Source organism: Penicillium hispanicum (genome assembly GCF_028827665.1).
Source record: "Penicillium hispanicum strain IBT 35686 chromosome Unknown utg000004l_segment0_segment0, whole genome shotgun sequence".
NCBI lineage: Eukaryota > Fungi > Ascomycota > Eurotiomycetes > Eurotiales > Aspergillaceae > Penicillium > Penicillium hispanicum.
Window position 1 is genome coordinate 4,137,646 of NW_026623196.1, and position 27,540 is coordinate 4,165,185.

At 51.8% G+C, this 27,540-nt stretch overlaps 10 protein-coding genes across 10 annotated transcripts; 5 read left to right on the top strand and 5 right to left on the bottom strand.

The window, feature by feature from the left end:
* Positions 1–104: 104 nt before the first annotated feature.
* On the top strand, positions 105–7,979 carry N7459_005302 (uncharacterized protein; the record flags this gene model as incomplete). The annotated part of the gene is made up of 1 exon (XM_056944486.1): positions 105–7,979. One exon carries the CDS (start codon positions 105–107, stop codon positions 7,977–7,979), a length of 7,875 nt encoding a protein of 2,624 aa, XP_056801369.1.
* Positions 7,980–8,676: 697 nt separating this feature from the next.
* On the top strand, positions 8,677–9,176 carry N7459_005303 (uncharacterized protein; the record flags this gene model as incomplete). Its single annotated transcript, XM_056944487.1, has 3 exons — positions 8,677–8,747; positions 8,793–8,878; positions 8,944–9,176. 3 exons carry the CDS (start codon positions 8,677–8,679, stop codon positions 9,174–9,176), a joined length of 390 nt encoding a protein of 129 aa, XP_056801370.1.
* Positions 9,177–9,560: 384 nt separating this feature from the next.
* N7459_005304 (ankyrin) lies at positions 9,561–10,055 on the bottom strand (the record flags this gene model as incomplete). Its single annotated transcript, XM_056944488.1, has 1 exon — positions 9,561–10,055. One exon carries the CDS (start codon positions 10,053–10,055, stop codon positions 9,561–9,563), a length of 495 nt encoding a protein of 164 aa, XP_056801371.1.
* Positions 10,056–10,346: 291 nt separating this feature from the next.
* On the bottom strand, positions 10,347–10,946 carry N7459_005305 (DNL-type zinc finger protein; the record flags this gene model as incomplete). The annotated part of the gene is made up of 1 exon (XM_056944489.1): positions 10,347–10,946. The coding sequence occupies one exon, from the start codon at positions 10,944–10,946 to the stop codon at positions 10,347–10,349; it is 600 nt and encodes a 199-aa protein (XP_056801372.1).
* Positions 10,947–11,288: 342 nt separating this feature from the next.
* Positions 11,289–13,931, top strand: N7459_005306 (cullin family protein; the record flags this gene model as incomplete). The annotated part of the gene is made up of 4 exons (XM_056944490.1): positions 11,289–11,333; positions 11,387–11,773; positions 11,825–13,698; positions 13,760–13,931. The coding sequence occupies 4 exons, from the start codon at positions 11,289–11,291 to the stop codon at positions 13,929–13,931; spliced, it is 2,478 nt and encodes an 825-aa protein (XP_056801373.1).
* Positions 13,932–14,457: 526 nt separating this feature from the next.
* sld5 (putative GINS DNA replication complex subunit Sld5) lies at positions 14,458–15,383 on the bottom strand (the record flags this gene model as incomplete). Its single annotated transcript, XM_056944491.1, has 2 exons — positions 14,458–15,102; positions 15,207–15,383. The coding sequence occupies 2 exons, from the start codon at positions 15,381–15,383 to the stop codon at positions 14,458–14,460; spliced, it is 822 nt and encodes a 273-aa protein (XP_056801374.1).
* A 1,018-nt stretch (positions 15,384–16,401) lies between these two features.
* N7459_005308 (Glutamyl-tRNA synthetase class Ib archaeal/eukaryotic cytosolic) lies at positions 16,402–19,115 on the top strand (the record flags this gene model as incomplete). The annotated part of the gene is made up of 11 exons (XM_056944492.1): positions 16,402–16,496; positions 16,556–16,721; positions 16,791–16,862; positions 16,914–17,183; positions 17,252–17,295; positions 17,344–17,383; positions 17,437–17,452; positions 17,514–17,544; positions 17,600–17,673; positions 17,728–18,303; positions 18,364–19,115. The coding sequence occupies 11 exons, from the start codon at positions 16,402–16,404 to the stop codon at positions 19,113–19,115; spliced, it is 2,136 nt and encodes a 711-aa protein (XP_056801375.1).
* Positions 19,116–19,611: 496 nt separating this feature from the next.
* N7459_005309 (resistance to Congo red protein) lies at positions 19,612–20,179 on the bottom strand (the record flags this gene model as incomplete). The annotated part of the gene is made up of 3 exons (XM_056944493.1): positions 19,612–19,921; positions 19,987–20,091; positions 20,148–20,179. The coding sequence occupies 3 exons, from the start codon at positions 20,177–20,179 to the stop codon at positions 19,612–19,614; spliced, it is 447 nt and encodes a 148-aa protein (XP_056801376.1).
* Positions 20,180–21,552: 1,373 nt separating this feature from the next.
* Positions 21,553–22,452, bottom strand: N7459_005310 (ADP-ribosylation factor-like protein; the record flags this gene model as incomplete). Its single annotated transcript, XM_056944494.1, has 5 exons — positions 21,553–21,826; positions 21,883–22,077; positions 22,133–22,152; positions 22,236–22,308; positions 22,403–22,452. The coding sequence occupies 5 exons, from the start codon at positions 22,450–22,452 to the stop codon at positions 21,553–21,555; spliced, it is 612 nt and encodes a 203-aa protein (XP_056801377.1).
* A 970-nt stretch (positions 22,453–23,422) lies between these two features.
* On the top strand, positions 23,423–27,225 carry N7459_005311 (DNA-directed RNA polymerase I core subunit RPA135; the record flags this gene model as incomplete). Its single annotated transcript, XM_056944495.1, has 2 exons — positions 23,423–26,363; positions 26,417–27,225. The coding sequence occupies 2 exons, from the start codon at positions 23,423–23,425 to the stop codon at positions 27,223–27,225; spliced, it is 3,750 nt and encodes a 1,249-aa protein (XP_056801378.1).
* Positions 27,226–27,540: the final 315 nt, after the last annotated feature.

The window sequence follows — 27,540 nt, forward strand, 5'->3', positions numbered from 1 at the left end:
GTGGTCCCGGGCCCGTTCAACTTTTTTTGTATTCGATGCGGGCAAAGAAAAAGTTCCCCGAATACCTTTCTCGTCGAGCGGCGCTGCTTGTCGGACCTGTCAAGATGGGAGCGCCAAGTTCACGAGAGAAAACCGTTAAGCGGTTGAAAAATCGCACCGTCACAACAAAATCACACCGATTCGAGCCGTTCTCGCACCGCATCGCGAAGCTCAAAATCGACCCGATCCACCGAGTGCGCCGCGCGAGCTTTGGCGAAGATGAAGGGGAAACAACCTCATATTTTCGATCCGCCCTCGATCATTGGGTGGATATGAACCTGTCTGAAAACTTCACCAACTTCACCCGCCGCGTCAATCCGCTCTCCGAGAGTTTCGCCCAGATTCTGCATCACGAAGAGAAGATTATGGGGTTGTTGGTGGAATTCATTGAGAAAAGAGATCAGCACTCCATAGAGCCACTTCTCAGTTTATTGGCCCAATTTGCCAGAGATCTAGGAGTCCGGTTTGAGAAGCATTTTGCGACCTCGGTAACTTTGGTGGCGTCTGTTGCCGCGACGCACGCCGATGTCGAGGTCGTCGAATGGAGTTTCACCTGTCTCGCATGGATATTTAAATTCCTGTCCCGTCTTTTGGTACCAGACTTGCGACAACTACTGGGTATCATGACACCATATCTCGGCAAGGAGCGACAAAAACCATTCGTTGCTCGCTTCGCTGCTGAGTCCATGTCATTCCTGATCCGCAAAGCTGGACTTGTGTACTACAAGAATAAGGCTCCACTCGAGAACGCTGTGTCCTTTCTCTTCGACGATATCTCGAAAACCGCTGGCGATGGGAAAAACGTCGATGCCTACAAGGAGGGATTGATGGTCATGTTCTCTGACGCCATCAAGGGTGTGAATAATGGTCTGCATTCCAACGGAGTTGATGTTTTCCGTTGCGTCCTGGACCTCGTTCCTCCCAACAGTCAGAAGCGATCTGAACCGGCAGATGTTGCTTACGGTCTGTTGGTCAACCTCGTTCATCACACAACCCCCGAGACATTCGGCCCTATTCTTGATGCAGTCAAAGAATATGTCGAAACCCGCTCCCAAGCATCTGAAAACGTCAATATTCCAGAATGTTGTCGATTAGTGTTCCTTTGTGTTGCAACTCGCAAAGGTTCCAGAATTCAAGACTGGAAGATTGTGCATCAGCTTCTAGTAACACTCCTCAAGCAGGTGTCAAAGAGCCCTGATGGATACTTGGAAGCGATTCCACAGCTTGTCACAGCTGTGGCATATGCCCTTCAAACGTCGCCAATGGATGAATTATTGCCATCTCTGCGCTCTCTGTTGGATCTGATATCCGCCGGGCGTCTTTCAAAATACTTTTTGTTCTTCTGCAACACGTTCTCGGAATGGGGATCGGAGCGTTTCCAAAGCCTCCTGCTTCCTTACTTCCAGAAGTTTATCAATTCATCTTGGCGGGCGCAAGAATGGGAGACGTTCTTGACCCTACTACGACTCCAACAGACTGGCTCCATTACAATCGAGACATCGAAATCCGGCAATATTTCCTGTCCCCAAGCTCTGAAGACACATATATATGATTCTCTGAAATACCCTACGAATGACGAGTTCGGGCTGAATGCCTTGGTAAAACTCTCAAGGTCATTTGCTCTGTTTGCAGACGCTGATGTGCAGTCGAAAATGGTCGAAAGACTTCACAATAATGTTTTGTCTGCACTACAAGATGCCGGCTCTAAGTCAACCGACGGCAAAAATGGGGCGATCTTTTATCTCGGGCAAGGTTTCAAGACATATATCGAGCTGGCAGGCCAGTCTGGAGGCATCGACTCGGGTCTCTGGCAACATATTCTGACTGCCTCGGAAACCTTTTCACACATGCCCATGTTCTTAGAGGCCGCCCATGCTTTTATTACCTCTCTTCCGGAGTCAGGCTTGGGAAATGCTTCAGTGGATCGGTTTGCCGAAATGCTGATTCTTAACCTTGCTAGTTCATCTCACAGATTGAGGCTAGTGTCCCTCCAAGTCTTGCAGGAGTTGATTGCTCGTGTTTCTCAAGATGATCCATCGCCCGTTTCCTTGGCAATTGAGGTTGAAGAGAGCCCCTTGACCCTGCAAAGCGCGAGAACTATTTCGATGCACGTCCGCAAGCTAGCACTCCTCTACCCACAGATTGCTTCTCACAAGTGGATGGCCACTTTAATTCCCTACTTCTGCTTCGGTTTGTTTTCGAAGAAGCTGACTCCATTGTGGGATGATTCTGCCGCTGCCTTGAAGACCATCAGCGAACACCCTGAGGGAGAGAAAATCGTGTCTGATATGTCCATCAAGTGGTTGCAAGAGCGGGACTCTGGCGCTGCTAATGAAGAAGAGGACGACGAAGATGATGTTTCTCACCCTTCTGGCGACTTCGTGTGTTCCAATGTTGGAAGGATTGAAGCCCTTATCTCTGCAAATCTGAAGACGACCGAAGACCCATGCGCTGAACTCTCGCAACATTTCAAGAAAGAGCATAAACAGGCAGATATTATACCTGCCGAGCCTCGCACCCATGCACTACGTGTGTTGAATGTCACTCCCAACGTGGCGGAGAAGCGCTCTCGTCAGATTGTGCCTCTGTTCCTCTCTTGGGCGCTACGCGATGACCAGGATGACACTCCTGCTAATGATGCCAATATCGAAGACGCCGAACCTGATAACACTTCAGTCCGTTGGGGTTTCCGAGACCGCTTGTCTATGCTGGCTTTGTTTGGGCAGTTTGTCAATCCCAAAGTCCTTTACAAGGCTTCTGAGGTCCATGATGCAGTGCTTAGCCTTCTATGCCATGGTAACTCAGAGATCCAGAAATCTGCCCTCAAGGCTCTTTTCACATGGAAGAACCCGCACGTTCTGCCCTACCAAGAGAACCTCCTCAATATTCTAGATGAATCTCGGTTCAAGGATGAACTGGCGGTATTTGTGCGTGTCGGTGGCGAGGACAGTTTGATTGAGCAAGAACACCGCGCTGTTCTCCTGCCTGTCCTTCTCAGACTGCTGTACGGCCGAATGATTTCGAAAGCTGGAGTGAGCTCAAACCAAGCCGGTCAAGCTGGCCGACGAAAGGGAATCTTACGTACCCTTTCACACCTCTCGGAAGATGACTTTGGGCTGTTTATGCATCTTGCGTTCGGGCCTCTTGCGGAGGTGCACGTTGTGAAGGATAAAAAGCCAGACTCAGAGGTGTTTTCGGAAGAATTGACCAGCCCCAGACGGCAACTTGGTTTGCTCAAGATGGTTGACACCGTCTTCGACACCCTCCAAGCCCGCATGGCTCCGTACGCTTTACAAACCATGAATGTCGTCATATACTGTTTGGTGCGTGCTTGCAGAGCGCTGTATGACGACAGAAGCGCAATTTATGTCGATCGTCAAGATGAGCGCCTTCTTGCCGTCTTCCAGAACATCCGTCAAACATGTATTCGCTGTCTGAACCTAATCTTCGCCGTCTCTCCTGATCGTGATTGGACGCCTCATGTGCAGATTGTTTTTGACGAGATGATCAATTCCAGACTGGGCCAATTCCCTATTGAGACTGCTCAGGGTGTTTCTGGTTTGCTTCGGCTCTTCCATACCTGGGCATCTACTCCAAGATCTACATCATACCTCGTGCAGCACAACAAAGATGTCTTGACTAAGGTCATTGACTGTCTAAGTATCGAGTCAGCACGTGATGAAGTCAAGATATTTGTTTTGGACGAAGTTCTGGTGCCGCTGGCTGAACTGGCAAGCGGCAAGAAGCTGGAAGAGGACGGAGAAATGCCTGATGTCCCGGCAGAGCAGATTCGATCAGAGGTTCTTTCCCCTTACCTTGAACACGCTCTCTTCCACCTTGGCCGTCTTCTGAAAAGAGGCCCGTCGAAACCTGTCTTGTTCTCGGGGGTCCATGCCTTGTCCTTGATCGCACCATGTGTCGAGTCCTCTCGCGAAACATCGAGTTTGATTGGTATTGCGACGTATCTTCTCCGCCAGCCTCCAGACCGCGTAAACCCGAAGACTAAATCTGGTCTTTTGAAGATTCTCGAGCACTTCTTGCCTTTGTACAACCCAAAGGAGGACGCTGAACTTTCCCAACAGGTCTTTGAAGCTGTCTCTTCTATGTTTGACTACTTCAAGGACGATGCGAACAGGGAAGTGTTGGCAAGGGTTTTCGTCGCCCTCGCTAGTCACGACGGAGAACTTGCGGTGGTTGCTGATCTGTGTGCTGATCTCAATTCCCGCTCTATGAAGAAACTTGAGCCCGATTATGAGCGTCGTCTGCAGGCTTTTAGGAAGATCAATGAGGATTTATCTCAGACCTTGAGTGCCAAGCAGTGGAGGCCCCTGCTGTTCAACATGCTCTTCCACGTCAAGGATGAAGAGGAACTTGCCATTCGGTCTAGCGCCTCCTTTGGTGTTAAGCGCTTCATTGACAGAGCAGCTGGCGAAATAGATGCGGAAGAGTTTGAAGCTCTTGTGAATGATGTTTTGCTCTCATCCCTTAAGTACGGACTTCGACAAAAGTCGGAGTTGATTCGTTCCGAGATTGTCACTATCCTGGGTTACTTTGTCAAGATGAACCCCGAGAGACCGTCAGTGCAGGATATGCATGTGCTCCTCGTTGGCGATGACGAGGAGGCATCATTCTTCAACAATATCCTTCATATTCAGCAGCACCGCCGATTGCGAGCTTTACGTCGCCTAGCTGCAGAGGCTAGCAAAGGAAACCTGCAGTCTTCCAACTTGGGAACCGTCTTCCTTCCTCTCATTGAACACTTCTCTTTTGAGGAGGCCGAAGATGAGAGCGGCCACAACCTCATTGCTGAGGCCGTAGCTACTATCGGTTCCCTTGCAGAGTGGCTCGACTGGAGTCAGTTCCGTGCGAACTTTCGCCGATACCGTGGGTACATGCAGAGCAAACCTGACATGGAGAAGAACATTCTCAGACTCCTGGGCCGAATGTCCGATGCTCTCTCCAACGCTATGGATCAAAAGAAGGAAACGATAGATCAGGCTAACGACACTACCGACAAGATGGAGGTATCCGAGCAGTCCAAGTGCACACTCGCTAAAACCGTGCCTTCCCTTGCCCAAGTCTCGAAGGAGTTGACCACCAACTTTATTCCGTTCCTGACCGACTTCATCCACCATAAGCAGGCGACGGAAATGAGTCTACGTCTGCCAGCCGCGGTCACCACTATCAAGCTTCTTAAGATTCTTCCAGAGCAGGACATGGCCATTCGTTTACCTCCGGTCCTCTTGGACGTCTGCAGTATTCTCAAGAGCAAAGCACAGGATTCTCGAGACACAGCCCGGAAGACACTCAACGATATCGCGCTCTTGCTGGGCCCTACATACTTCGGCTACATCTTGAAGGAGCTCCGGAACACTCTCTTGCGAGGCTACCAACTGCACGTGCTCTCCTTCACTGTCCACTCTATGCTTGTGGTGACTACAGATCAATTCAACCAGGGCGATCTCGACTATTGCCTGGCGGAATTAGTCGCAGTTGTTATGGATGATATTTTCGGCACAGTTGGCCAGGAGAAAGAGGCCGAGGACTATGTTAGCAAGATGAAGGAGGTGAAGAGCAGCAAAAGTTTTGATTCCATGGAGCTTCTTGCCAAGAACGCAACCATTCACCACCTTTCCAGTCTTGTCCATCCTCTCTCGGCACTTCTGCGTGAGAAGCTCAACTCGAACATTGTCAGGAAAATCGATGAGCTCATGAGGAGAATCGGTATCGGTCTCCTGAGAAATCCTGGTGCTGAAAGTCGTGAACTGTTGGTCTTCTGTTACGAAGTCGTCAAGGAATCCTACCAAGACAATACTCCTACTGGTGATCAGGCTAATGCTAGATCTGCAATTGAGCAACGGTACTTGGTCAAGCTTCAAGGAGCGAAGCGGGGTGAGAAACGGGGCACGACATCTTCTCACAGCTACAAACTGACTCGGTTTTCCCTTGATGTCCTTCGTGCCATCCTGAATAAGTTCGGTTCGCTCTTGACTCCGGCCAATCTTTCCGGTTTTCTACCCATCATCGGCGATGCCCTGGTACAGGCACACGAGGAGGTCAAAATCTCAGCTCTCAGGTTGTTGTCCACAATCATCAAGCTTCCACTGCCGGAGATTGATCAGAACTCTCATGTGTATCTCACCGAGGCTGTGAAGATGATCAAGGAGTCTCCAAGCACCAATACTGAGGCTTCTCAGGCCTCATTGAAGTTGATATCAGCCATGATCCGCGAGCGGAAGAGCACCAAGCTCCGTGATGGACACCTTGCGTACCTGCTCCAGCGCTTGACATCCGACATTGAGGAGCCTGACCGGCAAGGTATTGCCTTCAATTTCATCCGTGCAGTCATGTCGCGGAAGTTCGTGGTGCCGGAAATGTACGCGCTTATGGACAACATCGCGACCATGATGGTTACGAATCAGACTCGCTCCGCGCGGGATCTTGCCCGGGGAACCTACGTCCATTTTCTGATTGAGTATCCTCAAGCCAAGAATAGATGGTCCAAACAGCTTACATTCTTGGCGAAGAACTTGGACTACAAGCATCAAGAAGGCCGACAGTCGGTTCTGGAGGCAGTTCACATGATCCTCTCGAAGACTGGTCAAGGACTGGCACAAGACATTATCAATACCTTTTTCTTACCCGTTGTCCTTGCTATGGCGAATGATGATGCACTGGAATGCCGCGAAATGGCTGGTGCCTTGCTGGGACAATTCTACAGTCGCGCGGATCGAGAACGGATAAAAACCATCTTGACTCCTCTCCACTCGTGGCTGGAGCAGACTGAGAACATGGCGCTGGGCAGCATTGGATTGCAGGCTATGCGGATCTTCTTTGAGGCAGAGGAGACAGATAAGGACAAGGAGGCTCGCTTTGTCGTTGACATTCTTCCGAGCTTGATGCAGCCAATCCTCCAAGACCACGAGAATGGAAACTGGGAGACTCTGTATTTTGCTTTGCAGCTGTTCACCAAGCTGTGCAAGACGGTCCCCTCCCTTGCTCTGAACCCGGAGTGTGCCCCCATCTGGGCCGCCGTTCAGGAGGCGTTGTTCTTCCCCCACGCCTGGGTCAAGACCTGTGGTTCAAACCTTGTGGGATCATGGCTAGCCGATGTAGCTAAGGCCCACGCTGCGACAGGCTACAGTTCGATCTCTCTGACTGGAAGCTCGGGTCTCGTTCTGGACAAGGAGGCAATGATCAAGATTCTTCGCGCTAGTCTTCGCTGTCTGCGCACTCCAGGGGTGAGCGAGGAGCTGGCGATGCAAAGCGTTCGCAACACTGTCTTCCTTGGCCGATGCTGTGCACAGAATGGTCTCGAGTTCCAAAAGACTGAAGCCGAGGATGTCGACTCTGAATCTGAGGATGAGGATGATGACGAAGATGTTAGCAGCGAAGCCAATGATGATAACAGCAAGTCCAACAGTGTCGCGCCCGTTCGATCTGCGATTGGCTATATTTTCAGACAAGTGGCTTCTCTTCTGCGCCGCGAGGTCCTCTCGACCCGGCCTGAAGCCCTCATCCCCAAGACCGCCTCCATCGCTCTGCTCGCCGCGCTGGTCCGTCACCTCGACACCCAGCACATCACGCCATCTCTCCCCACCATCCTACTTCCGCTTCAGCATCTGACTGACTCGTCAATTCCGGCACCCCGGTCATCAGACGAGGTCTTCCAGAACACTTATAAGGGACTCGTGTCGAACTGCCATGAGGTTCTAGATTCTCTCCAGAAGAAGCTGGGCACCACGGAGTTTATTGCTCAAATGACAAAGGTTCAAGACAAAATCAAGCAGCGCCGCGAGGGAAGGCGAGTCAAGCGTCGGATCGAAGCTGTCGCTGACCCTGAACGACACGAGCGTGACAAGAGGAGAAGAAACGACCGGAAGAAAGACAAGCGCCGCGAGAAAGCGTTGGAGCATCGTGGCAAGAGAAGGGGTTGGTAAAGGTTGTATTTTTTTTGTTGCATCTTATGACTTGTTTGACTGGCATATAAAAATGTGGCGTTTGGAGGACATTATCTGGATGAATATACCTGAGAACAATGGAATTTTTGTTGTACAGACTTGAAAAATCTTGAATCCGAGGATTGCATTTCACCATTTTGAAGAATCTATATCATCAACGATAATACAAGATCTGTGCTTCGTCAAAACTTTGTATCGTCTTATTCCTAGGACAAGTTCCGTCGGCTTGACAATGTCACGTCTGCCATTCTCAAAACATATGTTTAACACGACATCCCACATTCTGCAACTAGCCTGGGAACGCGGGAGATCTATGAGCTAAATGGCTACATGGGCTCTAGCTTGGGAATAGAAGTCGTGACTTTTTTTCTCAATGGGAATGAAGTGTATCTAAGTGATGTACTTATGATCTATAGATTAGCTGGCGGACGAGCAGGGTCAATTGGGCCACGCGAAAAGTCAAATAGCTGGAGTTGACGTGCCACGAGTCTAGGTTATTTAACTAGTTAACTAGTTAGTTAACACTAGGCTCAACAGTCACATCCATGGATCCCAACCGTAGTTAACTAACTAGTTGGTTAACGGTTAAATATAACTATTATTACGAGATCGAGTAGGATAGAAGTGGAATTTCCGATTTACAAACGTCACACGCCATTCGAAGGCTTCCATCAATATGGACAACGTGACCCTACCCAGCAGTGCAGTTAGCAAAGCCTCCGGTGATCGTGCCGCCGAAAGTGTGAAGTCACAATGATACTCCGACTGGGCTAAAGACGTCTACAATGACAGCTACGAGGAATGGATGCCCTGGATCGAGGACCAATATCTGAAATGGTTCGGAAAGGGTGATAATAAAGCCTCTTATGTGACGAAGGGTAAGCCAGACCGACTAAACAAAGCAAGCGTCCGAGCAGAATTTGACGGTTGACTTTGCTGTCAGACACTCTTTCAAAATCGAGAATCACTGGAAATGAACAGGCCGACCAGATCCAGGATGACGTTGCAAATATGGTGGGCAATCAAATTAGTGACAAGGGCGTTTTGAAGCCAGCTGGGAACTTCGCTTGCAAGGAGGGCATCAATCGATATGAAAGGAATGGAAAGGATGAGGCGGGATCATATGAAGGGTCGTTCCAGAAGGTAACTGACTCTGGCGTGAAAGGTGCTGGTTAAGTTGGTTCAGGTATTGGCCAAGTGGCTGAGTCTGCTGGCAGCTCTATCGCAGGGGGATGCCTCAAATGTCAAGAAGCTTCTATCCTAATATCTATTACGAGTGTTGTGCTATTTAAGGGACGCTTTTCCATTTTTTGACGGTTCATAAGGGAAGAGGCCGGTTTTCAGTCTCGAGACAAACAGATTCATTACAATATGAGTATTATCAGACATATGCTTTAGTATATCATCGTTCTTAAGCAGTATTACAATGTTGCATCCAAAGAGCGATATGCTTCTAGATGACGAAACGCAGAAAGGGAAATGAACGATGGATATGTAGTCTATTCTAGACTAGACTACCTGCCTGAGTACCAACCTAGGCACAAACTTATAACTTTACATTTACATTCCTTCAAAGTGAACTCGCCAAAAGCGTTGCAGCAATCGGACTGTCTTCCAATTCTTCTTTGCCACGGTTCCAGTTTCAGCTTTAGAAGACACTTCCTGGTGTATCTCATTGTGAGATACTTTAGTCCAGTTGAGGTCAATCCACCCGAGTATCGTCTTGACAGACTCGACCTTAGCGGGAACCTCCAGGCCCCTGCTCTGCGTCGCCGCATATGTCAAAGATGTCTCCCCATTTTTATCTCGGAGTAAGGGGTCTGCACCCTTTTGCAGTAGTATCTCGAGATGCTCGCAGCGGTCAATTGCTCCCCAGGCACATGTTTGCCCCTCTCCATCTTGAGAGTTGATGGCCACGCCGCAACTGAGCAGAGTATCAAGTAATGTCTCGCCAGTGGTGCCTGGGGATTTCAAGCGAACATCTAGCGTAGCTGGGAAAGTTTGAACGGGAAAGAAGTCACAGGTGTGGATGACGCCGATTGTCGAGATCAACATGGTCGGTAACCAAAGAGCTTCGAGGTCCATTGCCTCGCAACGATCACTTTCTATAGTACATGACGAGCTGTTTTACATGGCATGTCTGGCAGGTAGACATCACCCTTCATACACCATCCAAATAGACCCCTCTTCCTCATCGATGCCTGGAACCTGCCATGCCGAGAGTGGAGAGTGGCAGTATTATACATTTTGTTTTGCCCAGAGGCTTTCTTCAGGAATTCGGGTCAACCGGTCCTATCATATGTATCCAAGAGAGAAGTCGAATCATGATAGTCCTGGGCAAGAACTTCAGGTCGACCCCTTGCCAGTATGACCCAGCGCGTCCAAGCCCTCGTTATCAAGCTTCTTCATGGTGCCGTCTTCCCAGAATTCCAGATCGCCATCAGTGCGACCGTGCGTTAACGCTTGACCGTTTTGCTTGAGAAGATCTTCCAAGGTAGTACTCTTATCGAAAAAGATACCCAGGTGGTCACTCATGACGTGGCGCGATTTGCATGAGGGGCATTGAATGAGAACTGTGCCACGGTGGTAACCTTGCTTCGACATGCGGTGTGTGGAGCGCTCGCCGCACGGTTTGCAGGTGAAACTTATGAGGTAAGCTTCCTCGTTCTTGCGGCGCTCAGCATTTTTGCGTTCGCGCTCAGCCTCGGGTTCTTGGTTGGGAGATTCCTCAGTGAGGGGGCGTGGGGATGTGGAGTTTTGCCGGTATGTAGATGGGACGATGCGCCGTGATTGACAAAGAATAGATGTTGGTGTGCGGTGTTGGGGACGAGCGAACTGGGAGAAAGATCGAGAGAAGAAAGAACGGGTAGAGGCGAGAGATGACGTCGTTTTCGTCAATGACCTGAGAGGGCGAAGCCCAAGGCCTTGCGGCAAGAAAGGACGCATGGATGCTTTACTGTCTGAGCTTTTTCTTGGACTGATTATCCCAGCACAGAAACTTTGACGTTCACTGCAAAGTTTTCAGATACGCTGGAGAAGACAGAACTGAGCAAGGAAGATATCATTGATGTCTCGCAAGGAGGTAAGCCAAGCGAGTGAAGTAGATGGTTTGGTGAAGGCAAGAATGAACCGCGGGCAGCTTCTGAGACCGTTCGGACTCGGAGCAACCTTAATTCCGAGGAGCCTCCGCGGAGAGGGACGCAGCTCGCGGGTGTGTTTTTCAAACCGCGGTTGCATTTCCTCCCTTTCCCTTTTCTTTGGATTACTTTTGTCTTTCCGGTGTGCATCATGGCTCAGATGAGGGCTCGACATAAGATTCGAGCTCCTCGTAGGGTATGTGAGGGCTGTGGCAATGTATGGACCATTGAACTGACAGCCCACCTTAGGGATTTGCGTCTGCGAATGCAGATGATTTCGATGCGATATGGAGCGTTCTCTCATCCTCACTGACCGAAATCAATACGAAAAATGCCTCCTCCCTTTCATTTGAAGAGCTCTACCGAAATGCCTACAAGATTGTACTGATGATGCGGGGTGAGGACCTGTACGAGCGGGTCAACCAGCTAGAGGAGAATTGGCTGCGGAACACGGTCCAAAAACGCATCACGGAGTCTATTTCGTCAAGCCTTGTGATGGCACAGACATCCACTGAGCTGCAGGACCAACCGAACGAGAGGAGAGCTGCGGCGGAGAAATTCATGGCGGCGTTGAAGGAAGCTTGGGAAGACCACCAGCTCTGCATGGGTATGATTACCGACGTGCTGATGTACATGGTAAGTTTCTATAGTATATTTGGTTGAGCTAGCTCTGAGACATGCCAACAGGACCGCATCGTTTCCGTCGATCGCACCAAGCCGTCCATCTATGTTGTGTCCATGGCGCTATTTCGGGACCATGTCCTCCGAGCTCCCGTTCGGCCCGACACCACTATAACAGTTGCCGAAATCCTTGAGTCCAGCATTCTCTTTATGATTCAGTCAGAACGAACGGGCCATATTATCGAACGACCCTTGGTCCGACACTGCATTCAAATGCTAGAGGGACTCTACGAGACGATTGCGGAGGAAGAGTACTCGAGTTTGTACTTGACAACCTTCGAGCCAGCTTTCTTGAGGACAAGTACCGAGTTCTATCAGGGCGAGGGACCCCGACTGCTGGAAATTGGGGATGCCACAGCTTTCTGTCGAATTGCATGGCAACGGATCCGCGAGGAGCAGGAACGGTCCCTGTACACACTTTCCGTGCTGACCGAACCGAAGGTTCTTGCTATTCTTGATGAATATCTGATCCTTCAGAATATTGAAGAAGTTGTGAAGCTCGAAGGGACCGGCATCCGACACATGCTTGATCACAATCAACTGGATGGACTGCGTGATCTCTACACGCTCAATTCCAGAGTGGATGATAAGAAATCAGCGGTCAGCAAGTTTGTATGCCGGCGTATTGTGGAGCTAGGAACTGAGATCAACGCCTCGGCCATCGCCCCGCCCCCCGAAACAACGCAGCCGACTGAGAAAGATGCAGTTGCCAAGAAGCCAGAGAAACCAGAGAAGGGGAAAGAAAGGCCAGTGAATCAACAAACGGTGTCCGCCGTCCGGTGGGTCGACGAAATCCTGGCTCTTAGGAGGCAGTTCGAGGAGATCTGGAAAACGGCTTTCCTTTCCGACCAAGGTCTCCAGAAATCAATCATGGCCAGCTTCGTCGATTTCATCAACGTGAATTCTCGCAGCCCTGAGTATCTTTCTCTCTTCTTCGACGAGAATCTCAAGAAAGGCATTAAAGGCAAGACTGAGAGCGAGGTTGATGCTTTACTCGACGATGGCATCACCCTCCTGGGATACATCAAGGATAAGGATCTCTTTGAGACCTACTACAAGAAGCATCTTTCCCGTCGCCTTCTGATGAAGCGCTCCGTCAGCATGGATTCCGAGCGACAGATGATCTCCAAGATGAAGATGGAGGTCGGCAACCAATTCACCCAGCGCATCGAGGCCATGTTCAAGGATATGACTATCTCCGAAGACGTCACGGCCAGCTACAAGGATCATGTCGCACGAACCGCCGATCCTGACCGGAAGCCGGTCGACCTGGAGATCAATGTTCTTACCAGTACCATGTGGCCCATGGAGATCATGGCCAGTAGGAAAGAAGATGTGCAGCTACCTTGCATCTTCCCCCGCGAGGTGGAGAATCTCAAACAAAGCTTTGAGAAGTTCTACCTCGACAAGCACAGTGGCCGGAAACTGTCTTGGCAAGCCAGTATGGGTACTGCGGATATCCGAGCAACTTTCCAGCGCAGTAACGGCAGAGTGCAGCGGTACGAGCTTAATGTTTCAACATACGCCCTTATCATCCTGGCTCTATTCAACGACGTACCGGATGGCCAGTCTCTAACATTCAAGGAGATTCAAACCCACTCACAAATTCCTGAATACGATCTGATCCGCAACCTGCAGTCATTGGCGGTTGCGCCCAAGACACGGGTGTTGAGGAAGGAACCGATGAGCAAAGACGTCAAGCCTACGGACCGCTTCTCGGTCAACAACGACTTCCAAAGCCAATTTGTCAAAATCCGCATCGGCGTTGTCAGCGGTGGCGCCAACAAAGTCGAGAATCAAGACCAGCGCGAGGAGACCGAAAAGAAGATGGTCGAGCAGCGTGGTGGTACCATCGAAGCTGCCATCGTGCGCATCATGAAGTGCGTTCAGCCTCTACTTCACCTGACGGATAAGGTTGCATCTACTAACTGCCGGTTCCAGACAACGCAAGCAGCTCGCCCACACACAACTGATCTCCGAGATCCTCTCGCAGCTATCCTCTCGCTTTGTTCCAGACGTGAACATGATCAAGAAGCGCATTGAGAGTCTCATTGACCGCGAGTACCTTGAGCGTGTCTCCGAAGAGCCGCCCTCGTATGGGTACATCGCATAGGACGGCGGGGCGGAGCAAGCGATTGCACTCGTCGTCCTGTATAATTCCCTTTTCTTCCGCCCTCTCTTTCTTTGGGTATTTTGCTATTCAGCTCATGGCTCTCCTCCACCTTACGACTTTCTGGCATTTTCTCCGGTTGCAGCATTACTGGTTTTTCTTCTCTGGGCTTAGCGATTGGCGTCATAACGAGGCAGGTTGGAATGGACTTTGATAAACGAAGTGATCCTGCTTGGGTCATTTCTCTGCCATAGCTTGAAAACAATGAGACACGCACGATAAGCATCAAATCAGGTCTGGCATTCCCATGCTCCAGTCCAAGCACCAAAGTCATAAGCCATGCTATGTAATGCAGTATGATATAACGCAGTCAACGCCAACACCAGGAAATGCAGTCCGGTTCCATCCAAGCGATATATCCAGTCCACCAATACGTCAAAAGAACCACGCCCGTAGGAAATCAACATCAAATCCCAATGAAACAGAAGCAGGAGCGAAACAGAAAAGGGAAAGCAACGACATATCCCGATCATAACAACTCTACCTCGCCTTTCATCCACGCACTCTTCACCCCTTCCCACCGAACAACCCAAACATCGCCCATCCGCATCGTAACCCCGATCTCCTCCTCGTCGTCCTCCCCGCCAACAACAACGGGAACCTCGACGCCCAGACAACGCACAAAAACAACCTCTTTCGTCTCGGGTCCCTGGATCATACTCGTTCCCCCAGCATTATCATCCAACCGCCGCAATTGCGGTGGGAACGCCCCCATAAACGAGCCGCCGTAGTGGCCCGCCAAGAGCATCTGGTGCGCATGCACGAACGACGACTCCGGCTCCGAGAGCGGCGAGAAGGTCGCCAGGCTGGTGATGTCGGGCACCGAGTCCTCGGGCTGGGCGTTGGCGGACTGGGACTGGGACTGAGACTGGGATTGGGATTGTGAGAGGGGGTTTTTGTTGCGGGAGGCGAGCTGCACGAGGTAGTGCATGCTGTGCTTGGTGAGTTTGGCGAGGCGCTGGCGGAGGAGACTGCGGATGAGGTACTGGGTGCGGGCGAGGTCGGTCTGCAGGATAGATAGGCGCAGGTTGAGGTTTGGGTTGTGCGTGTGGTTGTGTGTGGTGGATACGTCTGTGTCCGCGGACGAGGCGGCGAGGTCTTCGATTGTTTCGATCTGGCGAGTCGGACGATTAGTACGGGGCCTGTGTGTAATGCGCGAGAATTCGGGAGGTGGAATTGGGTTTATTGCGCTGCGCGCCTGGACTGGACTGGGCTCACCTGTGTTCGCACTCGGTCCATCATACGCTCCATCAGCGGCGCGGGCCAGGGCAGGACCTCTGAGACGGCGCGCTCGGCGACCCAGAGCCGCGTGAGCAGCTGGTGGTCCAGCGCAGTGGACTCGGGGCTTGCGCCGGCGCCGCGGTCGACGGAGGCGAGAATGTCGTCGATGTCCATGGGCCCAGGCTGGAACTTGGAGAGAAAAACAACGCGGAGCGGCGGAGATCGCTGGAGCGGGTGGCAGTTGAGTGGAGGACCCGACCAATTGGAATCACGAAGTCGGTACAAATGAATTCTATGATTGAATCCTATTATTCTAGGGGAACTTGAGAAAGATGATAGCTTCAATGTTTTTTATTACCAGGAGACATGTTGATCTTGCTCTAAGGCCAGAATTATGTGGACATAACGCAGTCCCTACTGACTCGACACGGCGATGAATCTGCCGAGGTGCAGAGATGTTGATGAGTGCCAATGCCTCTCTAATGGACGGTGCTGGGAATTTCACTAGCCGCATAAGTCCTCTTTGTAGCTTCATACCCCAGCGGTGATCATGGCTCAACCCGAGCTTTTCGTGGCTGTCCATGCCCACGATTCTGAACTACGGCTAGTATACTATTGCACTATAGTAGTGGTTAGATTCATTATGCATGGGGCTTTTTTATTCCTGTTAAAAATGGCCCTGTGGCCTAGTGGTTAAGGCGCCAGCCTCCTATATGTTGATCAGTTGGAATACCGCGGTTCGAATCCGCGTAGGGTCGCTTTTTGCCGCTTGTTTAGACTAACCAGCATATCCAAGCGACTGCTGGGATCAGACTTTTGTAGATTTTAGTATTACACCTAAAGAGCAAACGATACCGACGATCTGATTATAGCTGTGGCGGAACGTTTGGCACGTCTACTAGGTAAATATCAGTGATCTGGAAATGTTTATTAGATCTACGAAATCAGAGACGGAGGGGACCTTGTAATTGACTAGACAGGAGATAACACTATTAGGGCACAAGCGGGCTGCCCTGACAGATATGAGTTAGATACATGAAGGACTGAACTACGCTGCTGATCTATCCCTATATGATTCATGCCCAGGTGTCTAGGTAGATGAGTCAGAATGCCCCTCCATTCATCAATATAGCTGCCAATTCCACCGTCACAGAACTCACCTTCTCACTTTACACCACTTGAAGCAGTGGTCATGACTCGATCCGACCTTTTGGTGGCCGCCTGTGCCAACCATGCGGAACTGCTGCCAGTGGTCTTGATTGCATCGTCCATCAATGAGGCTCACGGGTGGGTTGACCATTTTGGTTCCCTACCAAGGTTCCATGGACAAGCTAACCTTTATGTAGAAACCCAGTGATCAATATCGTCATTGAGGACACTGCTCTTCTCACTGTGGATGAGAAGTCAACCGTCAAATATGAGACAGGCAATAAATCTGTCACTGGCACCATTCCGATCATCCAGGAGCTGTGTGCGCACTTCCCTTTTCTTGTGGGCAAGGATGCGAAGGCTGTAAGTGAGGTCGCGCTCCTCGACCCTAGTTTTATGGGTCACCAGCTTTAACATAGCGCTTATGTTTAGGAGGGTGAATGGATCTCGCTGCTAGATTCGTTGGCTACATTAGACTTCAAGACCCTCGAGCCTATCCTTCAGGTAGGGAGACTCCTGATGCACCTTTGGCCTGGCCTAACCTATTTTTCACAGCGCCTGGATGCCCACCTCATCCTTCGATCTTTGATCACGGGCTACTCTCTTTCGACGCCTGACATTGCCCTGTGGGGTGCCCTGCGCGGAAACCGTGTCGCTGCTGCCGCCTTGAAGAGAGGGACTCTCGTCAACCTAGCCCGCTGGTATAAGTTCCTTGAAGAGCTGTGCCCATGGGCCACGGTGGCAGTTGAATTATTGAATGCTGCGAGTCGCGAGAGGAAGATCGCAAAATCTAAGGAGGGTGCTAGCTACGACATCGGCTTGAAGGTATGTGCTTTTAATGGGATTACCCTTTGCTCCAATCGTGATCCTGGCTCACCACCTTTCTATTGAAGAATACCGGGGATGGAGTCGTAACTCGCTTTCCGCCAGAGCCTTCGTACGTTGTCACAAAGCTGGCGTGTACTTCTACTAATGTGCTTTAAAGTGGATACCTCCACATCGGACATGCCAAAGCTGCTCTCCTGGTTTGTTTCCACCTTCCTCAAATACTTCCAGTCTAACGCTAAATTTTACCTAGAATGATTACTTTGCCCGTGAGTTTCCCATGTCCCAATTCTGTAATTGAATATGTTGCTAACAGCAGTCTTTGAATAGACGAGAAGTATAATGGCACTCTTCTGCTTCGGTCTGTCGGTCTTGTGCAAAGTGCAGAAATCGATGTTTACTAACTCCATTCTTAGATTTGATGACACCAACCCTTCAAACGAGAAGCAAGAGTTTCAAGATGCCATTATGGAGGACCTTGCGCTGATGGGTTTGCAAAATCACGTTCGAAAGATTTCCTGACAGCGCTGATGATTATACACAGGGATTCATCCCGACAGAGTCAGCTATACTAGCGACTACTTTGACCGACTCTACAAATATTGCCTGCAAATGCTTGGATCTGGAAAGGCTTATGCCGACGATACTGACCAAGAGACAATGAAGAGCCAGCGGCGGGATGGTATTCCCAGCCAGCGGCGCGACCTTTCTCCCCAGCAGTCCCTGGCCCACTTGGAGGAGATGAAGAAGGGCAGCCCCGAGGGCCTGCGGTGGTGCATCCGAGCCAAAATTTCCTTCGACGACAAGAATAAGGCCCTACGAGACCCTGTGATCTATCGATGCAATCCTGCTCCGCATCACCGGACAGGAAATGCCTGGTTGATCTATCCTACCTACGACTTCGCCTGCCCTATCGTGGACTCTATTGAGGGGGTCACGCACGCCCTCAGGACTATCGAGTATAGAGACCGAAACCCACAGTATCAGTGGATGCTTGATGCCCTGCATCTACGCACTGTACATATCTGGGACTTTGCGCGCATGAATTTCATCCGCACCCTGTTGTCTAAACGCAAGCTGACCAAATTGGTGGAAAGCGGCGTCGTGTGGGGGTGGGATGGTAAGTGTTCTTATTTCCTCTGCCTCTGGTATGACATCCTATTGCTGATCACGATGTAAGATCCTCGTTTCCCTACTATTCGTGGCATTCGCCGCCGTGGTATGACTATTCCTGCCCTCCGCGAATTCATTTTGAAACAAGGCCCGTCAAAGAGTGTGACCCTCTTTGACTGGGCCTTGATCTGGGCTACAAACAAGAAGTATATCGACCCAGTCGCTCCTCGTTATTTCGCTATCGAGAGTAAGGATATCGTCAAGGCCACTGTCACTGGTGGACCGTCTGTTGCGTATACAGAGAAGCGTGCAAAGCACGCGAAAAATCCTGCCGTTGGCGACAAGATGGTCACCTTTTCCTCTTCTCTCCTGTTAGAGCAGGTCGACGCCCAATCCTTTACGCAGGATGAAGAAATCACGCTGATGAGCTGGGGGAATGCGTTTGTGCGCAATATCTCTACCGATGCGTCTACTGGAAAAGTGACGCATCTGGACCTGGAGCTGTTCCTTGCCGGCGATGTGAAGAAAACAAAGAAGGTGACCTGGTTGTCTGAAGACCAACGTCTGATCCCTGTGGAGCTGGTTGAGTTCGATTACTTGCTGAAGAAAGACTCGCTGAGCGAGGACGATGTTCTTGAAGATGTTCTCAACTTCAACACCGAGTTCCGTGTGAGCGCTCTGGCTGATAGCAACGTCTCCGAGGTCAACGTTGGCGAAATCTTGCAGTTCGACCGCAAGGGCTTCTACCGTGTGGACCGGGCCCCTGTTCCTGGCATCCCCGGGGTGTTTTTTAACATCCCTACTGGAAAGCAAAAGTAGATCTCCAATCTTTCAGGGGGCGGTCTTCTCAGGGAGACGGTGAGTGACATGGCAAGCTAGAAATCACCACTGCAGCCTGCTGTGGGCGGAACTTTGACCAGGATGGCTCACGTGCAGATTCATAATGGGTAGTATGTCATTAGATAACTTTGAATAATGTACGAGAGCAATGGGAAGTCCTCATCGCAAGTCCACGACACCTCCGAATGCACAGCGCATCGATGTCACGCTTGAATGCAATCCTCCCGGATCGATGCGAGAGGGCCATAAGAAATCATAAGAAACAAGAAGAAAGATACCACCTCCTAATGCGAGGCATAGCAAATAAAAAAACAGCCCAATTGCGGCAAGCCTTTCCCAGAGAAGAACGCCGTATTCCCATTCCCCAAGTTTCCATGATACCAATCAACGGAGATGAACGTAGACCCTGGCAACTCCCATGCCTCTCTGACAATGTGGAGTGTCGCGCGTGCCTTTTGCTTGTACGTCACCGGGTTCATGACTTGGCCGCAGGTGGGCCCGGGGGCGGAGAGTATGTCCGGGTGCCGGCCGCATGCGCGTGCGGCGGCGACTGGAGCTCGATGCCGTTCTGCTGTGGCGCTGCTTGCTGTCCGAAGTAGCCGTAGCTCTGTGGGTTGGCACTATACTGGGGCGGGGGCTGTTGCGGGTAGTATTGCTCATTGCCGTAGTAAGGTTGCTGATAGACAGGCTGGTTTGGCGGAGGTGGTCCCGGTGGTGGTGCCATCCATGCCGTACCAGCATATGGGCGAAGGCCGTGGTTGCGGCGGCGGCGGGCGTTGAGGCAGCTGTTGCAAGCGAGCGGTTAGTGATCTGGGAGAGCAGCGGTCACTTTCATGGGCGAGAAACTCACGCGACACCGAAGAAAATGAGAAAGGCGACGCCGACGATGACGGCAAAGGCGACCCAGCGTCCCCAGCTGTCCCAGTTGGACCCCCAGCAGTTGCCGTAGATGTCGCTGTTAGACGGTCAGCAACTCTGGAACTCTGCACACGCAAGGGGAGGCTCTCTTACCAGTCCCGATCGCGAGATATGAGGATCGCCATGGCTGGAGGAATATTATGGTTGAAGAAAGGAAGAGGGCAGGGAGAAAAGAAATAGAGGGTGGCTGAGGCATCGACGGGGCTGGCAAGTGGGTCTAGGCGCCAGGCTGCCAGTTTCATGATTCATCAACTCTGATTCCGCTGTACATAGTTATGCCCTCCGTTTCCATTCTGGTTGTGCGCGATCTATTATTACCACGATGATGCTCGTTATTGCCGAATACGAGCTCCCATGCCACCGTCCTGCACGAAAAAGAGAGGCCAGCAGCTCATGCCCTTTGCATACGTAGCCGGCATACGTAGACGGGCGTAGTCCGGGTCTACTTGGCTATGCTCTCGCCGTGACCAATCACACCACACTCAAGGAGGCGCAGGGCCCCAGACGAGTCTTGCATGAGGAGACGATGATACACTGCGATGCCCCAAGGTATCTAGGTACCTGGCTGCCTGGATGTCTCCTAGTGAGATTCCGGAAGCATACCAGGAGGACAAGGGAAGCGGAGATTTCAACCGCAAGCAGGCCCCTGGGTTCGAACCCTCTGCAATATACTGATACGACACAATGAGACTCTGCTGCCGGGGAGTTTCCAGGGTCTGTCCGTCCATTGTGACGTTTCACATGCTCGTCCCGGGACGATCGCGCTTTTTTCTGGGGATTTGGCGACAAAGTACGTCATCTGGGCCAATCGGCCCTTCCCATCTCTAAAGATGAGAATATGAGACCGGCGGGTTCTCTTGTCGAACTATGCCCAAGAATCATGAAACATGGGTATGCAAGATGACATTTGCGCTCGCTTACGGACACCCCAACCCCCGTCAAGGTTCATCCCTTGGCGGGGGCATTGCTGATTCGCGTCTGCATGGCCAACGCATCAGTTGGTCCGTGTACGCTTCACCTTATTTATGCTGGCGACCCCGGCACTGCCAGCTGGCACTCCCCTCGACTCTGAAAAGCTGCTCAGTCTGCCTTCGATTCGGGCTATCTACGCCAGAAGACTCAAAGAAATTGCTGAAAATACACCAAAAAAATGATCACCTGCAATGACCGGAAACCACAGCCAAAAAAAACAATCAAAGGACATTAACATAATGAGGCCGTGAGATCATGTTGATCGAGATCGAACGCTTCCAGCTTGTGAATCCCCAAATTCCATGCTCCCAGAATGAAAGTGTGAATGGACACAATAAACACACATGGATCGTTGACGTCGTTACATCCGAGGCTGCGAGCCAAAACGCTAGGGTCTACGGGATATAAACAGAAACGCCCAGAAGAACGCTGTCATAACGGAAGTGAACCCAAGAGAAAGAAGAGGAAAATGGAGGCAGCAAATAGAATAGGCAGTGAGTCAGACAGCACCATCGTGGCCGCTGGTTTAGCGGCTGGCGCGTGCGATCAGCCAGTGGAGGACGGCGTCCAGGTTGGTCTCCTCCTTGGCGCTGATCCCGTAACAGCTGACTTCGCGGTGAGTGATGGACTTGAGGTCCATCGCATCAATCAGCTCATCGACCGACAGCTTAATCGGCAGGTCGGATTTGTTGCCCAGCACCAGGAGTGGGATGCTATCCAGAGTGGGCTTGGTCATCAGCTCGTGCAGCTCCTCGGTGGCCACCGGCAGGGCCGCTCGGTCGGCAGCGTCCACGATGTATCTATGTCAGAGAGATCAGTGATCATGATATCTCACTGCACCTCGAGGTGATCTTACACGATCGCGTTCACCCCCCGGCAGTACCGTTCCCACATGGGGCGGAACCGAGGCTGCCCGCCCAGATCCCAGCTGCCCCCGTCAGCAACCACACGGAACACCTTCCAAGGGTGGACGAGACATGCGACATACCATTTCAAGGTCACATGGCCTTTCTGGACTCGCTTGGTGTTGAACCCGATAGTCGGGATGGAACTGCGACTTCCGTGAGCAGGAGGAAGCTATCACCGTCCACACTGGGATGACTTACTCGATTGTGAACTCTCCGCCCTACATCACGCGATCAGTTTATGATACTCGGACAACAGACAACAGAACACAGCCAACCACGACAAGAACGGAGGGGAGCATACCGCCAGTACTCGCAGCAGAGAGGACTTGCCGGCATTTTGCAGGCCGATCATGGTGACGTCCATCTCCGTCGCCCTGCAGGGAAGATCCGGGTTTAGCAGACACGTTCAGCTGCGGGGACGGGCCGAGGGGGGACGGCTGAGAACCACAAGACGCCCGGCCCACTTACCAGAACATCCTCAGGAGCCAGTCATAGATGGTGCGAAAGATCCCGGCCATGTTGGGGTTTGGAGGTGGAAGGGGGGAAAGAGGCAGGATGTGGCCCAGATGGATTGGCGCGGGAGAGTGTGAAGGCTTGGACTTGATAGTTCTGCAGGGGAGGCTAAGACGCAACGTAACGGCGACAGCCAGGCGAGAAAAACCCGTGTTCGCCGAAGCTCCAAGTTGGCGATTCGTGGGCAACAGCGTGAGTGGGGTCACTTTGGTCACTCTTTCAGTCTTGACGCGAGGAATGGAGGTCGGCGGCTATGAAGGACGGGGAAGAAAAAAAAGAAAAGAAAGCATGGGGCAGAAAAAAATAAAAGGAGTCCCCGAGCCCTCTTTAGCTCTGCTCCCGGATTTGATTTTGAGGCGCGTAGCAGCATCCGCGACTAGAAAATGTAGAGATCTACGCACCTGACTTGCCGTTGGAGAGGGGCGCTTAGGCTCCATTCGCAGCCTGACGTAGCGCAGTCGGTGGCGGTTTGGCCCCGGGAGGATGCCTTCGGGGATTGCAATGTAGTTGCCATGTACTCCGATGGGGTGGATGTCAGGTGGGATGGCGGGGGAGAGAGATTCACACGAAATAGATGATATTTGTCCAGTAGTTTTCAGATTCCATCAATCCCCCGGGAATGGTTGATCAGCGAGCTGTGTTATGAATCATGTATACTTCCTGATTCTTCACGCGGGTCAGCCTGGTGGCTGCCTCAGGCCAGAATATCCTCTATCACCACGTGATGATAGCTGGGCTCCACCTCGAAAAATTTCCCCAAGCAGAACCATCTTCGCTCTCCGTCCAGCTGTCACTGCCGCCTCAATTCTCTCGCTTCGCTGGATATCCTGGGAGGCCGAGGCAGAAGGGGTTGTGTCCCTGTTATTCTCTTAATTCTACAACAGAAGGGCTGTTTGACCACCCCCCGAGCTCCATTGGCCGAGTTTCCCCCCCCCTTCAACTACTATACCGGTCAAGCGGCAGTGAGCTCTCATCATGGCTCCCGCTCCCACCGACACCCAATGGTCGGTGCAGTACGACACCCTGCGACGGGAAAATCTCTTCAAGAACCCGCCCAAGGACCACACCGCCTACCCGTCGTTGGCGGAATCGATCAAACCGCACGTCGATTCCTTCAACGCCCTTTTCGAGGACAGCAAAATCTTGGAGGCCGGACTGAAGGAGATTGGCACCAAGACTTTCTTGGATGGCGAGCCCGAGACGGCTGAGCAGCGGAGAGCCCGCTTGGCCGAGGGCCGTCGGGCACCGAAGCGCAACCGACTCAATGTTCGCGTGAAGGAAGTCTTCTTGGACAAGCCGACCCTACCGCCCAGCAACAAGTTCAGCACCAAGAACCGCAACATCTACCCTTCTGAGTGCCGTGAACGACATGCGACCTACCGTGGCAAGCTCCGCGCCCGCCTAGAGTACCAGATTAACAATGGTGACTGGATGGAGTCAGTGCGTGAGCTTGGCCAGGTCCCTATCATGCTGCGCACCAACCGATGCCACCTCGAGAAGGCCAGTCCCGATGAACTTGTCACGCGCAAAGAAGAGTCGGAGGAACTCGGCGGTTACTTTATCGTCAACGGTAACGAGAAGCTGATCCGAATGCTCATCGTCGGCAAGCGGAACTTCCCCATGTCCATCATTCGTGGTTCATTCGTCAAGCGCGGTCACACCTACACCAAGTTCGGTGTTCAAATACGATCCGTGCGCCCTGACCAAACTTCTCAAACCAACGTGCTTCACTACTTGTCTGATGGAAATGTTACTTTCCGTTTTTCATGGCGCAAGAACGAGTATCTCGTCCCCGCTGTGATGATCCTCAAGGCTCTGGTGGAGACCAACGACCGTGAAATTTTCGAGAGCATCGTCGGCAGTGTTAAATCAAAGGGAATGAACAACACCTTCGTGACAGACCGTGTGGAGCTTCTGCTGCGAACCTACCAAGCCTATGGGAAGCACAGCCAGTATGACTGCCGGTCTCATCTAGGCAAGTCATTCCGACCGGTCCTGGGTGTGCCAGCCGACATGCCTGACGAGGAGGTTGGCACCGAGTTCCTGCGCAAGGTTGTGTTGCCCCATCTAGGCTGCTATAATGTGACCGAGGCCCAGGATTACGACAAGTTCAAGATGGTCATCTTCATGATCCGCAAGCTGTACGCCTTGGTTGCTGGAGACTGTGCTCCTGACAATCCTGATGCGGTGTCGAACCAGGAAATTCTACTTGGAGGGTTCCTGTACGGCATGATCCTCAAGGAGCGTATTGAGGAGTGGCTCCGATCATTTGGGCCCATCACCCGTGACTGGAGCCTTCGCAACGGCGGGGCCAAGTTCACAGATCCTTCATTCGAGCGCGATTTCTTGTCCAAGGTCGTGAAGCGTTCCAATGAGAACATTGGTCATGCCCTCGAATACTTCCTTTCGACCGGTAACCTCGTCAGTCCTACCGGTCTTGATCTGCAACAAACCTCTGGTTACACCGTCATGGCTGAGAAGATCAACTTCTACCGATTTATCAGTCACTTCCGCATGATTCACCGTGGTAGTTTCTTCGCCCAATTGAAGACTACTACCGTCCGAAAACTGCTTCCAGAGTCGTGGGGCTTCTTGTGTCCCGTTCACACTCCTGATGGTTCCCCCTGTGGTCTGTTGAATCATTTGGCACATAAATGCCTGATTAGCACTGATAACCTCGATGTGTCTCATCTGCCAAAGAGTCTTGTGCAGCTTGGTGTTCAACCCGATTCCTCTGTGGCTGTTGAAGACAGCGTGGTTGTCCAACTAGATGGCAGAATCGTTGGTTTTTGCTCGCCAAAACAAGCCCACAAGATCCACGATACCCTGCGCTATTGGAAGGTGTCCGGAAAGAACAACATTCCCCTCGGATTGGAGATTGGATATATTCCCAACACGAATGGTGGACAGTACCCCGGTATCTACATGTTCTCCCAGTCCGCCAGGATGTACCGACCTGTCAAGTACCTCGCTCTCGACAAACTGGACTACGTCGGACCGTTCGAGCAGCCTTTCATGGAGATTGCTTGCGTGGAATCTGATCTCATTGCTGGCCTATCCACTCACATCGAGTTCACACCGACCAACATTCTCTCGATCGTGGCCAACATGACCCCCTTCTCCGACTACAACCAGTCACCGCGTAACATGTACCAGTGCCAGATGAGCAAGCAGACCATGGGTACCCCTGGTACCTCCATTGCTTACCGTACCGACAACAAGCTGTACCGCCTGCAGACCGGTCAGACTCCAATTGTCCGACCGCCGCTCTACAACGCGTACGGTCTGGATAACTTCCCCAACGGTATGAACGCCGTCGTGGCTATCATCTCGTACACTGGTTATGACATGGACGACGCTATGATTATCAACAAATCCGCACACGAGCGCGGCTTCGGTCACGGTACCATCTATAAGACCAAGATTCACGCTTTGGCTGAAAAAGATTCACGACGCGGCAAGTCTAAGCGCGATATCACCAAGCTATTTGGCTTTGCCCCCGGCGATGAGGTCAAGGGAGATTTGCGCAAGATCATTGACGATGACGGTATGCCCCATGTGGGTGTCCGTGTCAAGGAGGGCGACAAGATTGCCGCCTATCACAACGTGCGCTACGATGCAGCCTCCAACTCATACGTGAACGTGGATGGAGTCACCCATTTCCTTAAATACAAGGATGCCGAAGGCGGCTTCATCGAGAGTATTCGCGTTATGGGCTCTGAGAATGGCAACGAGCCCATCCAGTCCATCAGTGTCAAGTACCGCATTCCCCGTAAACCCATCATCGGTGACAAATTCTCCTCTCGTCACGGTCAGAAAGGTGTCTGCTCGCAGCTCTGGCCAGCCGTCGACATGCCTTTCTCTGAGAGCGGCATGCAGCCCGATCTGATCATTAATCCCCACGCTTTCCCATCTCGTAAGTGTTCTCCGCTTGATCGTGTGCGTGAAACCTCTACTGACCTCACATAGGTATGACTATTGCCCAAATGATCGAGTCCATGGCTGGTAAGGCCGGTGCTCTTCACGGCCACCCACAAGACTCCACGCCGTTCCAGTTCTCCGAAGAGAACACTGCGACAGACTACTTCGGCCACCAACTTCGCAAAGCCGGCTACAACTACTACGGAAACGAGCCCCTGTACAGTGGTATCACCGGCCGCGAGTTTGCCGCCGATATCTATATGGGTGTCGTCTACTACCAGCGTCTGCGTCACATGGTGAACGACAAGTTCCAAGTGCGTACGACGGGTCCTGTCAATGCTTTGACCGGCCAGCCCGTCAAGGGTCGTGCCAAGGGTGGTGGTATTCGTGTCGGAGAGATGGAGCGTGACTCGCTCATTGCTCACGGCGCCGCCTTCCTCCTGCAAGACCGTCTGATGAACTGCTCCGACTCCCAGCATGCCTGGATTTGCCGCGGATGTGGGTCGTTCCTGTCCACGCAGGTCGCGGTGTCGGGATCGGGCTCGTCCCGCTCTCGCAATGCCGTCAACCCTGGTGCCGCCGCCGCTGCGGCCAAGGCTGCTCCTAACCAGCAGCAGCACGGTGGTGCTTCGACCGTTGGCGCTGTTGGTGGCGTCGCTGGTATCGTGCGCTGCCGCCGCTGTGCCCGTCCGGCCTCGCTCAACGAATCTCGTGCTGAGGCATGGGAGGACGGTGATGGGCTGCGTTATGTCGGTGGTGACGACGTCACCATCGTCGCTGTGCCTGGTGTGCTGCGGTACCTGGATGTCGAATTGGCGGCCATGGGTATCCGCATGAAATTCTGGGTTGACAACTAGAAGACTTACATGTGTCCAGGCATATCCTCGGTATCGCCTGGGTTGTGTGAAGTCATCCAAAAATTTCTTGTTGTATTTTCACGTCATATATGGAGCGACTGTCTGGTTCTGGTTTGATCTTGATATTCTATTTCTTTGTTGTTAATATTATGTCCGCAATTATATGAACGGTTTCAAAGTGCCACAGATCTATCAATAACGTCGCCTCTTCCTCCGTAGCCCATGCCACTGTCCTCGGTATGTTGTGAATTTTCCCTCCAAGGTTCCTTTACTAACGGTGTTGTCGCTAGACTATCGTGACTCCAGGAACCAAGG